This window comes from Salmo salar, chromosome ssa20 (genome assembly GCF_905237065.1).
Source record: "Salmo salar chromosome ssa20, Ssal_v3.1, whole genome shotgun sequence".
Taxonomy (NCBI): Eukaryota; Metazoa; Chordata; class Actinopteri; order Salmoniformes; family Salmonidae; genus Salmo; species Salmo salar.
In genome coordinates this window covers 39,141,094-39,155,386 of record NC_059461.1, presented here as the reverse complement: position 1 = coordinate 39,155,386, position 14,293 = coordinate 39,141,094, and the positions used below count along the sequence as shown (strand labels likewise).

The window sequence follows — 14,293 nt, the reverse complement described above, 5'->3', positions numbered from 1 at the left end:
TGTCCTTCTGAGGAGAAATGGATATGATATTTGTTTTGGCTAACCAATGGATCTTTCAGAGTCAACAATCCTCCCTTGATATCAAGTTAATCCAGTTTACCTACCTGGAAATTCAGCCTATTAGTTTTGCATTGGCAGTGTGTGAAGCACAGACCTGAAAGAACACCTCTCTATCCTCTGACCACCATGCACGTACCTTCTCAGGATAACACTGACCACGTTTGGGGCGGCAGCGTAGCCTAGTGGTTAAAGCGTTGGACAAGTAACCGAAAGGTTGCAAGATCAAATCCGCAAGCTGACAAGGTACAAACCTGTCATTCTGCCCCTGAACAAGGCAGTTAACACTGTTCCTAGGCCGTCATTGAAACTAAGAATTTGTTCTTAACTGACTTGTCTAGTTAAATAAAGGTAAAATAAAAAAGTTTACACGCGCACCAATATCCCCTTATTATTCAAGTATTCTGTTTGTGAGTTAATGCATATAAACATCATATCCGTTTACAATAATCTGAAAAAGCTTCTATCCCGGTTATGAGAAACCCAAATAAGATTCCTGGGTTATGCTGATCTTAGTCAGGATACTGTGGCATGTAAATATCTTGTTTTTCTCGGACTGCGCAGGCTCAGTTTCGCATATCATGGGTGTTGTATGATGATGTTTTCATCTGATTGTCAAACAAAGCATTTTAAGTTGCCTACTTGCTCAGTTCGATCCACCACAATGCCATAATTATTTATTTTGCTGATACTCCGTACTGGACTGTATAGCCTACTAGCTACTTTCACCCCTAATTTAGACACGTTTCTTATAATTGCTTATAATTTCCAACATTTGGTAGGCTATGTTATAATTTGTGACATCTCGGATTACACTGAACAAAAATATAAACGCGACATGTAAAGTGCTGGTCCCATGTTTCATGAGCTGAAATGAAAGATCCCAGAAATGTTCCATACTCACAAAAAGCTTATTTCTCTAAAATGTAATGCACAAATTTGTTTACATCCCTGTTGGTGAGCATTTCTCCTTTGCCAATATAATCCATCCACCTGACCGGTGTGGCATATCAAGAAGCTGATTAAACAGCATGATCATTACACAGGTGCACCATGAGCTGGGGACAATAAAAGGCCACTCTAAAATGTGCTGTTTTGTCACAACAAAATGCCATGTTTTGATGGAGTGTGCAATTGGCATGCTGACTGCAGGAATGTCCTCCAGAGCGGTTTCCAGATAATTGAATGTTAATTTCTCTACCACATGCCACGTCCAATGTGGTTTTAGAGAATTTGGCACTACATCCAACCGGCCTCACAACCGCAGACAATGTGTAACCATGCCAGCCCAGGACCTCCACATCTGGCTTTTTCACCTGCGGGATCGTCAGAGGGGAGAGGAGTATTTCTGTCTGTAATAAAGCTGTTTTTTTGTGGAGATAAACTCATTCTGAATTGGCTGGGCCTGGATCCCCAGTGGGTTGGCCTGGCTCCCAAGTGGATGGGCCTATGCCCTCCCAGGCCCACCCATGACTGCGCCCCTGCCCAGTCATGTGAAATCAATAGATTAGGTCCTAATTTATTTATTTAAATTGTCAGATTTCCTTACATGAACTGTAACTCAGCAGAATCTTTGAAATTGTTGCATGTTGCGTATTTATATTTTTGCTCAGTATAAAACTGTTTGCATCCTGATTGTGAGGAGGAGGCAGGTCACTGACACATGTCTTCCTCACGTTGCTGCCCAGGGAAAGGACTGGATTGCTATGGCTTATATTAACGTGGGGACATTATGGTGATAATTTTACCTATAGCTCTGCTTATGGCCCTGCGGCTGGGCGTTTGGTTCAGTACCTAACATAGTTACCTAATGATCTCAATAGTTCACATCGGCGAACATTTTAAGGGTTAAGGCCAAGGGAACTGGAACAGAAATGGAACTGAACAACAATGTGCCTTCGTTCAATGAACATTGAAGGAGCCCACTTTATTTCAGCTGTATTAGCCCACTGTCATTCAACACAGGGAATGAATTTGTCCTTGGGTTCTGTCAAATTAAATCAAATGTTATTTGTCACATGCGCCGAGTACAATGGGTGTAGCCTTTCTTACGTGAAATGCTTACTTAGGAGCCCTTCCCAACGATGCAGAGGTCAGGTCAGGACCTTACACATTGCACACACTATTTACTACCAATGGTCTGACTATCAGGTAGAGCTGGCACAGTTACCGTATAACTGTGTAACCGATGGTTATGGATGAAGAATGTCATGTGTTTTGTTTTTTGGAACAAACAGCTGGCTGAAGACGGGACGGCCTGGCATTTGTGTGGTTGAGTCCGTTTCTGCGGTAACATGGATTCTTCACAACCTGTTGTTGCAAACGAGTCTTCGGTTTCCTAGAATGAATAGAACGGGCTTGGAACCTCTAACCCTGGCAATTACCCTGGCAAGTGTACCCATAAATGGTAAAGTCATATGTACACTCGCAATGGCTGCCTGGTATTGTGATGCAATAGTGTCTTTGGTAATGTAGAATTTTCATTCAAATGATGTTAATTGATGTGGCTCATGCAGTGGAATGTCAATTGATTTGAATCAACAAATCACAGCACATATTGATGGGTCTTTTCCCATACAGTAGATGTGATAAAGGTCAATGGAACACAGACGTTCCATTGACCAGATTGGCACACATTCAACAAATCTGATCCAACAAAGTGGATATTCGTCAAATCCGTCACGTACGGTTCCCACAGTGACCGTACGTACATACCCCAACCAGAAGCCATGGACCACAGGCAATATCCGCACTGAGCCAAAGGGTAGAGCTGCCGCTTTCAAGGAGCGGGACTCTAACCCGTAATCTTATAAGAAATCCCGCTATGCCCTCCGATGCACCATCAAGCAGGCAAAGCGTCAATACAAGACTAATATTGAATCGTACTAGACCGGCTCCGACGCTTGTAGGATGTGGCAGGGCTTTCAAACTATTACAGGCTATAAAGGGAAGCACAGCCGCGAGCTGCCCATTGACACAAGCCAACCAGATGAGCTAAATTACTTCTATGCTCACTTCGAGGCAAGTAACATGACTGCGTGATCACGCTCTCCATAGCCGATGTGAGTAAGACCTTAAAACAGGTCAACATCCACAAGGCCGCAGGGCCAAACGGATTACCAGGATGTGTACTCCGAGCACGCGCTGACTAACTAGCATGTGTCTTCACGGACATTTTCAACCTGTCCCTGACTGAGTCTGTAATACCAACATGTTTCAAGCAGACCACCATAGTCCCTGTGCCCAAGAACACTAAGGTAACCTGCCAAAATGACTACCAACCCGTAGCACTCACGTCTGTAGCCATGAAGTCCTTTGAAAGGTTGGTCATGGCTCACATCAACACCATTATCCCAGAAACCCTAGACCCACTCCAATTTGCATACTGCCCCAACAGATCCACAGATGATGCAATCTCTATTGCACTCAACACTGCCTTTTCCCTCTTGGACAAAAGGAACACCTATGTGAGAATGCTATTCATTGACTACAGCTCAGCGTTCAACACCATAGTGCCCTCAAAGTTCATCACTGAGCTAAGGACTCTGGGACTAAACACCTCCCTCTGCAACTAGATCCTGGACTTTCTGACAGGCCGCCCCCAGGTGGTTAGGGTAGGTAACAACACATCCGCCACGCTGATCATTCAACACGGGGGCCCCTCAGGCGTGCATGCTCAGTCCCCTTCTGTACTCCCTGTTCACTCATGACTGCATGGCCAGGCACGACTCCAACACCATCATTAAGTTTGCTGATGACACAACAGTGGTAGGCCTGATCACTGACAACGATGTGACAGCCTATAGGGAGGAGGTCTGAGACCTGGCCATGTGGTGCCAGGACAACAACCTCTCCCTCAACGTGTTCAAGACAAAGGAGATGATTATGGACTACAGGAAAAGGAAGACCGAGCACACCCCCATTCTCATCAATGGGGCTGTAGTGGAGCAGGTTGAGAGCTTAAAGTTCCTTGGTGTTCACATCACCAACAAACTAACATGGTCCAAGCACACCAAGACAGTCGTGAAGAGGGCACAACAAAACCTATTCCCCCTCAGGAGACTGAAAAGATTTGGCACGGGTCCTCAGATCCTCAAAAGGTTCTACAGCTGCACCATCGAGAGCATCCTGACTGGTTGCATCATTGCCTGGTATGGCAACTGCTCGGCCTCTGATCGCAAGGCACTACAGAAGGTAGTGCGTACGTCCCAGTACATCACCGGGGCCAAGCTTCCTGCCATCCAGGACCTCTATACCAGGTGGTGTCAGAGGAAGGCCCTAAAAATGGTCAAAGACTCCAGCCACCCTTGTCATAGACTGTTCTCTCTGCTACCGCACGGCAAGCGGTACCGGAGTGCCAAGTCTAGGTCCATGAGGCTTCTTAACAGCCTCTACCCACATTCCATAAGACTCCTGAACAGCTAATCAAAGGGCTGCCCAGACCCCTCTTTTACGCTGCTGCTACTCTCTGGTTATTATCTATGCATAGTCACTTTAAGTACCTACGTGTACATATTACCTCGACTAACTGGTGCCCACGCACATTGACTCTGTACCGGTACCCACTGTATATAGCCTCGCTATTGTTATTTTACTGCTGCTGTTTAATTATTTGTAAATTTACATTTTTTATTTTCAAATTTTTACTTAACGCTTATTTTTCTTAACTGCTTGACACATTGTTGTTTAAGGACTTGTAAGTAAGCATTTCACTGTAAGGTCTACACCTGTTGTATTCGGCACGTGACAAATAGAATTGTATTTTATTTACAATGACTTCAGAAAGTATTCATACCTCTTGACTTATTATACATTTTGTTATTACAGCCTGAATTAAAATTAAAAATTGATTAAATATTTTTTTTCTCACCCATCTACACACAATACCCCATAATGACAAAGTGAAAACATGTTTTTAGAAATGGTTGCAAATGTGTTGAAAATTAAAAACAGAAATATAGTAGTTACATAAGTATTCATATCTCCGAGTCAATACTTTGTAGAAACACATTTGGCAGCGATTACAGCTGTGAGTCTTTCTGGGTAAGTCTCTAAGAGCTGTGAGTGGTTGTGGGTAAGTCTCTAAGAGCTTTCCACACCTGGATTGTGCAACATATCCCCATTTATTTTACAAATTCTTCAAACTCTGTTAAATTGGTTGTTGATCGTTGCTAGAAAACCATTTTCAGGTCTTGCCATAGATTCTCAAGTAGATTTAAGTCAAAACTGTGACTCGGCCACTCAGGAACATTCACTGTCTTCTTGATAAGCAACTCCATTGTAGATTTGGACTTGTGTTTTAGGTTATTGTCCTGCTGAAATGTGAATTCATCTCCCAGTGTCGGGTGGAAAGCAGACTGAACCAGGTTTCCCTCTAGGATTTTGCCTGTGCTTAGCTCCATTCTGTTTATTTTTATCCTGAAAAACTCCCAAGTCCTTAATGATTACAAGCATACCCATAACGTGATGCAGCCACCACTATGCCTAAAAATATGGAGAGTGGTACTCAGTAATTTGTTGGATTGGATTTGCCCTAAACATAACACTTTTGTTGTCAGGACAAAAAGTGAATTGCTTTGCCACATTTTTTGGCTCTATTCATTTAGTGCCTTGTTGCAAACAGAATGCATGTTTTGTAATATTTGTATTCTTGTCACGGATCCCTCTGGAACTGTCATTACGCACACCTGGCCCCTATTCCCATTGATTAGTAATTGTATAAGTGTGCCCTTTTCTTCACCGTTGTCCTGTCGATTTTATTGTTCCAATGTCCGTTGGTCGTGTGAGTACCTGTGCTGTGTTGTTTTGGCTTTCGTGCCACGTGTATTGTGCCAATAATTACGGGTCTCGTCCCATGGGATAATCATTGTGCGATTGTGTATTTAATCAAGGTACTCCTCACTATTTTGTTTGGGTCTCAACCCTGTGTCTGGTATACGTGTTTGTTTGGTCTTCGACTACAATGTAACTCTTTTAAAGTCACCATTGGCCTCATGGTGATATCTCTGAGTGGTTTTCTTCCTCTCCGGCAACTGAGTTAGGAAGGACGCTTGTATCTTTGTAGTAACTGGTTGTATTGATACACCATCCAAAGTGTAATGAATAACTTTTGTATGCTTTTTTTTCTTTCTCATCTACCAATAGGTGCCCTTCTTTGCGAGGCAATGGAATACCTCCCTGTTTTCTGTGTTTGAAATTCACTGCTCAACTGAGGGACCTTACTGATCATTTTATGTGTTGGGTTCAGAGATGAGGTAGTCATTCACAATTACACTATTATTGCACACATTGAGTCCATGCAACTTATTATGTGACTTATTAAGCACATTTTTACTCCTGAAATTATTTAAGCTTGCCATAACAAAGGGGTTAAATACTTGATTCAAGACATTTCAGCTTTTCATATTTTATTAATTTGTAAACATTTCGAAAAACATAATTCCACTTTGACAATATGGGATACTGTGTGTAGGCCAGTGCCAAAAAAATCTAAATTGAATATATTTTAAATTCAGGCTGTAACACAACAAAATCTGAAAAAGTGAAAGGGGTGTGATTACTTTCTAAAGGCACTGCATGTATTCTAATAGGCCCACAATGTGGTTACTTAAGTCCGATTTGGATATATTAGGCTGTTTTCACTGCATAACATATAGAAGTTGTCCTTTTTCAGGTTTAGAAGTGAATGCTAACTCCCATTTGGTTTAAGCTGATTAGCATAGCTAGCATACAGACATTTTGCAGGGGAGCAATGAGGAGACTGGATCCCCCCTCCCCCCACCATGGCCCTTTCCCCCATGTGTTTCCATAGTAAATCCATGGTTTTGATCGAGTTTGAGTGACCTCTTTACCACATCTATATTGATGGGTACACTTGCTGCTTTTACTTCCTGCTTTTACTTCCTGCTTTGCTCCTATGGGGACACTCACAATAGCCTCCAGTCCACCCATTATGCCATCATTGACTTGAATGGGGATGTGCGGTATATTAATTATATTTCTATGGCAGCATATGCAGTCACCAGGAAATCATCAAGAATAGAGCAAAACATTTGTTTAATTTAGGAAATCTGTTCCCCAAATATTCCCACGAAAAAAAAAAAGAGTCGTGATCATGTCTCAATGTGATGTGTCTCAAGGTAGGAAATTATTGTTATTTACAAATGCACATTTTTGGGGGGCTTAATTGTTGTCAATTTGCAGTGTACAAATGATTATAATTATGTTCCGGTCCCCCGACCATCCTCTCAGAAAAAAACATCCCGTGGCTGAATCTAGTTTCCTTCCCCTGGTCTATAATGTCAGGATATGGTTTTCTAGCAATCACTTTTACATTAGATTGTGAGGTCTGTATTATGTTGATCGTGTGTGTCTGATCTATCTATCTATCTATCTATCTATCTATCTATCTATCTATCTATCTATCTATCTATCTATCTATCTATCTATCTATCTATCTATCTATCTATCTATCTATCTATCTATCTATCTATCTATCTATCTATCTATCTATCTATCTATCTATCTATCTATCTATCTATCTATCTATCTATCTATCTATCTATCTATCTATCTATCTATCTATCTATCTATCTATCTATCTATGTTGCCATAGCTATGTTTTTTCTTAACTGTGTGTGTGTGACAGATCCCGTACAGACCTACTGTGCCCGGGGCCTCTCCAGCCCACGTAGTCAGGATGAGCTCATCGCCACAAAGTCCACAGTGGAGCTCTCTTCGCTCGCAGTACTCCTCAAACTTCACTTTCTCTCCCTCTCTCTCTCACACACACACACACACACACACACACACACAGACTTAACAAAGTTCCCTTTAGTCAGGACAGTAGGATGATGGTACACACCCTCCTCTCTAATTACATTTGTATTTATTTTATTTAACTAACACTGAAAACGCACACGTGAGTGTGATGATAGTAACCCCCTGGTTTCTCTCCAGACGGATGTAGTTCTCTCTGACATTATTTTTACTTTGCTCGGCTCGCGCTGATGATGTCAGAGCTGTAAACCAGAAACATGAAACAAAGGGAGTAGTCCGCATAACCCGCATGGAACAAATTACACTGACGGGTTCCTGTACGCAATGAGCGCGCACCGGAATGTGTGAGTTTGTGTGTGTGTGTGTAAGAGCGAGTGAGAGAGAGTAACACACTGTGAGAAAGGGAGCTACAGAATAGAGGGAGAGAGAGGAAGGGGAGAGGAGAAAGTTTACATAAGACTTTTATGACTCTATTCATACTTTTACAACCCAACTTTGTCAAACAGAAAGCTACAGTAACCAACCCAGACACTGTGCTGCTCGACACAGGCTTTTACTTAACTTAAACATTATACTATGGTTAGAAATCTGAGCATATTCATTTATTATAGTTTCACGTCATTTCCACAAAGGCTTAGCACTATCACACAGTGCCAGATGCATTCCATTGCAGATGGTCTTGGAATGTTCATGTCAATGTTTCCCCTTCATTAAGCAGCAATGGCCAGCTGCCATGGAAGTAACATAAAAGGATAACTCGTGAAAGTAATGAGGTCATGTTTTCTGCTCCCACTATGGCGCAGACTTATTGTCATGAAAAGTAAGGTTATTTTGTCTTCCTGTCTACATGCTGTAGGTAGCATTGAAGGCTATACCCACTTCTGGTGAGGTTGCTACTGTAAAAAAGAAAATGTTTTCCCTGAACGGACTTTAGTTTGAAACCATTCTTTGGTTACATTGCTACCATGTAGTTTAATTTCATGCTGTAATGACATACTATGCACTAGAATTATACTGGTAATGTATTTTAAAGTCTCTTTGTCACACTTTAGTGTGTCATTTATTGTGGGACCCCCCCCATAGCTTCCTCTCTGTGTTTCTGTGATGCTGTGTGTGTGCCTGATTTGGTCATTGTTTTAATGTTGTTTGGAATCTGTGAAGTGAATTCATGGAGCCCACCCCTCAACACAGTATTTAGTTTGGGCTCTCTTTGATGGCAGTACTGGCTTGCAAGTAATATTCTAAGTGTTGGTCCCTGGTTCTGCTCTTTCTTAAGATGTATAGCATCCATCACCTGTACTCTTAGGTGGGATCCTCCTAAGGCTGTTTGTTACTGCTAACAATTAACTGCACTGACATGAGTACTGTTAGAGTTTGCTAAGCAGTTAAATGCTTTCTTTCAAACGACCGACACACACACACACACACACACACACACACACACACACACACACACACACACACACACACACACACACACACACACACACACACACACACACACACACACAGGCCTGAGCCTGTTTCTTCATGTAGACTTTGTCCCTGTTAGTTTCAGCTGAACACCAAAGTAAAAGTCACTCAGATACATTTCAGGTTTAATTTGCCCACAGACACACTTGTTCTTTGTGCTTTCATCAGTAGGTTTTCTCAATGACTTTTAAAGGGCACGTGTATGGTTATTTTCCATTGTCCTAACCATAAAATTACAAATCTATTTATGTGGACCTTTTAATAAAAAACAATAAAAAAAACAATGGGCTGATATGCTAAATATAAAACTATACATTTGACTCCTGACAATTGCACATCGAATGAGTAAAAACTCTGTTTAAGTTGCACCATTCTTTACTGCATCTCAGATATATCTATGCTATCCCAAAATGTATTTTATCTACCACGAAAACAACGGGAAGGTTGTTCATCTAGTAAACAAGTTGTAAACCTGTGACCTCAAATGACTCAAGATAGAGATAATTGATTGGCCAGCAGAAGGGAATGAGGTCACTGATTGGTCATGAATGCAGCTCAGTAACAAGGCATGTTAAAGTGATTATTCAATGGGGACGTATCAGACAGAGAGTGAGACTAAGAAAGAGGTAGAGATTAAGAGAGGAAGGAAAAGTGAGAGAAGGGTAAGTAAGAAAGAGGAAGTTGATGGACAGAGAGAAAAAGAGTGAGAGGGAGAGACCGAGTGAGGAAGGAAGAGACAGAGAGAATAGGACATCCATACAGGACTTACCCTAGTGTTTTACCCAATTTACCCTAGTGTTTTACCCAATTTACCCTAGTGTTTTACCCAATTTACCCTAGTGTTTTACCTAAAACTGACTGGGTCATGGCTTGGCTGGACCTGCTCTCACCTGGGGCCAAAGCCAGGCCACTGGTACTTTTAAGCTTGCATTTACATAACAATGGCTAACTGTGAACTTTAACATCTCACAAAGCAACTATTTTGATTATGCAGAGGTTGTTGATTCTGCTCTTACAGTGGTGTTACAGTGTAACAACAGCATCGTGTTGTATTGAAAGACAGGGTTGAGGACCAAGCTATTTACACCATTTTAAAATGGTGTAATGGACTATCTTTCTTACACATGTCTATTCATTGTAAATCCATGAAGGGAATGAATGAGAAAGCACTGTGGAGAAGGAGAGAGAATCAGATATAAAAAAATATAAAAAAATGTTGTAATTCTCTATTTGATGGATCTCATTCAGTTATGAGCCTCGTAGACAATATGTTTACCATCTATGATGTCCACCATAGTCTCTTGCTCTAACCAGTCTAGCCTTCTGATAACCCTGACTGCGTCTCACCTGTCTGTCACTTATTCATTCATTTCCCCCATTTGAATCCTAAAGAGTCGTATTTCTGTTCTCTGAGAAGTTGTGTGAACGTAGCTAGGGAAGTGGGCTGGGGTATGAATGTCATAGTTACTGTTGCTTAGGCTCAATAGTTATTTTAGGATGTTTCAGGTCAGGGTTAATAATTCACTAGTTACACCTGTTGACTTGTTGGAGTTTCATCTCCATTATATTCCATGTGACCCAACCAGGAACATCTCTGTGTCCTAGTTATAGCCTATCTGTTTTTCCTGGTCAGGGAATGTGTTGCCTGAAAGGCTTACCTCTGCAAGGGTTCCACTACACAGCTTTCACCTGTCAAGTCAATGTCAGTTCAGTGAGGGGAGGAGGGAGGCCCGTTGTGTAACCCAGTTTAGACTGACGTCTGAGGAGAGGAGGGAGGCCTGTTGTGTAACCCAGTTTAGACTGACGTCTGAGGAGAGGAGGGAGGCCTGTTGTCTAACCCAGTTTAGACAAAGGTCTGAGGAGAGGAGGGAGGCCCGTTGTGTAACCCAGTTTAGACTAAGGTCTGAGGAGAGGAGGGAGGCCTGTTGTGTAACCCAGTTTAGACTGACGTCTGAGGAGAGGAGGGAGGCCCGTTGTGTAACCCAGTTTAGACTGACGTCTGAGGAGAGGAGGGAGGCCCGTTGTGTAACCCAGTTTAGACTGACGTCTGAGGAGAGGAGGGAGGCCCGTTGTGTAACCCAGTTTAGACTGACGTCTGAGGAGAGGAGGGAGGCCCGTTGTGTAACCCAGTTTAGACTGAAGTCTGAGGAGAGGAGGGAGGCCCGTTGTGTAACCCAGTTTAGACTGACGTCTGAGGAGAGGAGGGAGGCCCGTTGTGTAACCCAGTTTAGACTGACGTCTGAGGAGAGGAGGGAGGCCCGTTGTGTAACCCAGTTTAGACTGACGTCTGAGGGGAGGGTCTGTGGCAGCAGCCAGTGTGCAAGAAAAAGTTTGGGGGGGTTAGTAAAGAGGAAAGGGATGTGAAAGCTGCTAAAGTGTTTACACACAGTGAGTGGTTAACTCATTACATACTTGTTGGAGCGTTCCTGGATTATTGATTAAAGATGTCCATCTGTCTGTAGCCCTCGCTCTCTCCTCTACCGCTTTCTCCCTCTTGCTCTCCATCTCTCTCCATCACTCTCATACCAGACTATCCCACGCAATGTGAGTGTGAGACAGGGAAAGGCAAACCTAGGGAACATTAGCACCATTTCAGTAGCAAACATGGTTAATCATATGATATTGATGCGTGTGTGAGAGCCCTCTGCTGGAAGCATATTCAGGGTTATTTAGTGATGGAATCTGCTTTGGCCAAGCTCTATGTTCCGACGGGAATCTGCCTGGCTGGGATGGATTCCCTGTTAAACACACACGCACACTGTTCTGCCTCGGGGTGGCCACATTCCCCGGCGCATTACACAGAGGACGAAAAGAGAAGGGATTTGGAGAGGAAGTGAGAGACAATGTATAAATGATACATAAACACAATGGCTATGAGTTCATTCAGAGCCCTGAGCTGCACTCATTTGTCAGTTGCAGAGCTCTCCATCTCTTTCTCTCTTTGCGTGCGTACGTGTGTGTGTGTGCGCCTCAGCATAGAACATATCAGTTCTTGGTGTGTGTGTGTGTGTGTGTGTGTGTGTGTGTGTGTGTGTGTGTGTGTGTGTGTGTGTGTGTGTGTGTGTGTGTGTGTGTGTGTAAGCACAGAACCTCAGTTGTTGGTGTTGTAGTTGATCGTCCCCCTCATCCCTTGTTTTCTCTCTCTGCAGGTGGAGGTGGGAAGCGGAAAGGGAGGAGTAAGAAATGGAAGGAGATCCTTCGCTTCCCCCACATCAGCCAATGCACTGAGCTGGGCAACAGCATCGGTACATTACTGTGTCTGCATCTGTGTGTGTTTTTGCATGTATTACTTGTGTGCCACTTTGCTGGTGTGTTGTAAGTGTTTGTAAACGTGCCTAGGTCTAGCCAAATGTTTATACCTGTGTGTGTGTGTGTGTGTGTGTGTGTGTGTGTGTGTGTGTGTGTGTGTGTGTGTGTGTGTGTGTGTGTGTGTGTGTGTGTGTGTGTTTCTGGCAGATCGGGACTACATAAGCCTGTGTGAGAAGCAGCCCATCGGCAGACTGCTGTTCCGCCTGTACTGTGAGACCAGACCTGAATTGCTGCGATGCATCCACCTACTGGACGCCATGGTAAAAACACACTTTTAAATGCACTCACTTGGATTAAACACCATCTCAAAAAATGACTGATCATGTTCAGTTGACTGAGAGAAGATAATCAAATTGAGAAGTGATTATACTAACAGCCTCCCCTTTACTCAGTGACACAGTGTGTTCCAGATGACAGGTTTTACATTGTAGAGAAGAAACCATCAAACCCAATATCAACAGTGGCCCGCAGCCTCCCCAGGATTATGTGACTGGATGAGAGGATTGTTTCTGGTCCGACCCCCCCTTCCCCCCCGTCCCATCTGCACCCCGTCCCATCCGCACCCCGTCCCACCCGCACCCCTTCCCACCCGCACTCCTTCCCCCCACCCGCACCCCTTCCCCCCACCCGCACCCCCTTCCCACCCGCACCCCTTCCCATCCGCACCCCTTCCCATCCGCACCCCGTCCCACCCGCACCCCTTCCCACCAGCCTAAAAAGGACCATCACGCGCTCAGAGGGAAATTACCCTCGCACACACAAAAGACATGCATTTGTAGTCACACACACTAGATCTGAGGGTAAAACACAATGTTATGAGAAAGAAGAGATGATGAAATCAGACATCTAGATTCCATCACCCAAATACTCTTGTGGGGTCGTTTTTGTGTGAGAGAGAAACAGATACTATACTGTATAAGCTAGGACGAGAGAGGGAGAGAGGGAAGGAAGGAAGGAATGTGCCTGGGGTCCCTGTGGTTCCTCTGACGTCAGTGCAGAGGGAGGGAGGGGGGTATGTGTGATTGCTGGTGAATTATGATTGGCTATTGTTGGCCAAAGTCTGTATGCGTTGACACACACACAACTACACAGAATGAGCTTACCAATTGTTACCCCTAGGGGTTAGCTGAAGGGAAACGGAGACGCCCCCTTGGCTTTTTGGCAGACTTGTGTATACACCCTTATATACACATACACACACACACACACACACACACACACACACACACACACACACACACACACACACACACACATCACTAAGGTCAGAGGAACAGATCTAATCACAGAAGTCTGGCCTTTTCACCCCACGCCTTTCTTTCTATGGCTCAGTTTCTTTCTCTCTCTGTTTCTTTATTTCTATGGCTCTGTTTCTCTCTCTCTCTCGCTCTCTCTCTCTCCTCTTTGTTTCTATGGCTCTGTTTCTCTCTCTCTCTCTCGCTCTCTCTCTCCCTCTTTGTTTCTATGGCTCTGTTTCTCTCTCTGTTTCTTTCTATGGCTCTGTTTCTCTCTCTCTCTCGCTCTCTCTCTCCCTCTTTGTTTCTATGGCTCTGTTTCTCTCTCTGTTTCTCTGTTTCTTTCTATGGCTCTGTTTCTTTCTATGGCTCTGTTTCTCTTTCTCTGTTTCTTTCTATGGCTCTGTTTCTCTTTCTCTGTTTCTTTCTATGGCTCTGTT

The 14,293-nt window shown here is 43.5% G+C and overlaps 1 protein-coding gene across 3 annotated transcripts in view; it reads left to right on the top strand.

The window, feature by feature from the left end:
- Nucleotides 1-14,293, top strand: part of LOC106580577 (G protein-coupled receptor kinase 5) — a 44,916-nt gene that overhangs the window by 15,527 nt on the left and 15,096 nt on the right. For 2 of the 3 annotated variants that reach the window (XM_014161784.2, XM_014161783.2), the window contains exons 2-3: nucleotides 12,459-12,554; nucleotides 12,766-12,878. In XM_014161784.2, the coding sequence (XP_014017259.1) occupies nucleotides 12,459-12,554; nucleotides 12,766-12,878 (209 nt within the window). Of the gene's footprint in view, nucleotides 1-7,905; nucleotides 8,181-12,458; nucleotides 12,555-12,765; nucleotides 12,879-14,293 lie in introns of those variants that run through there. The other variant, XM_014161785.2, reaches the window with a different exon arrangement.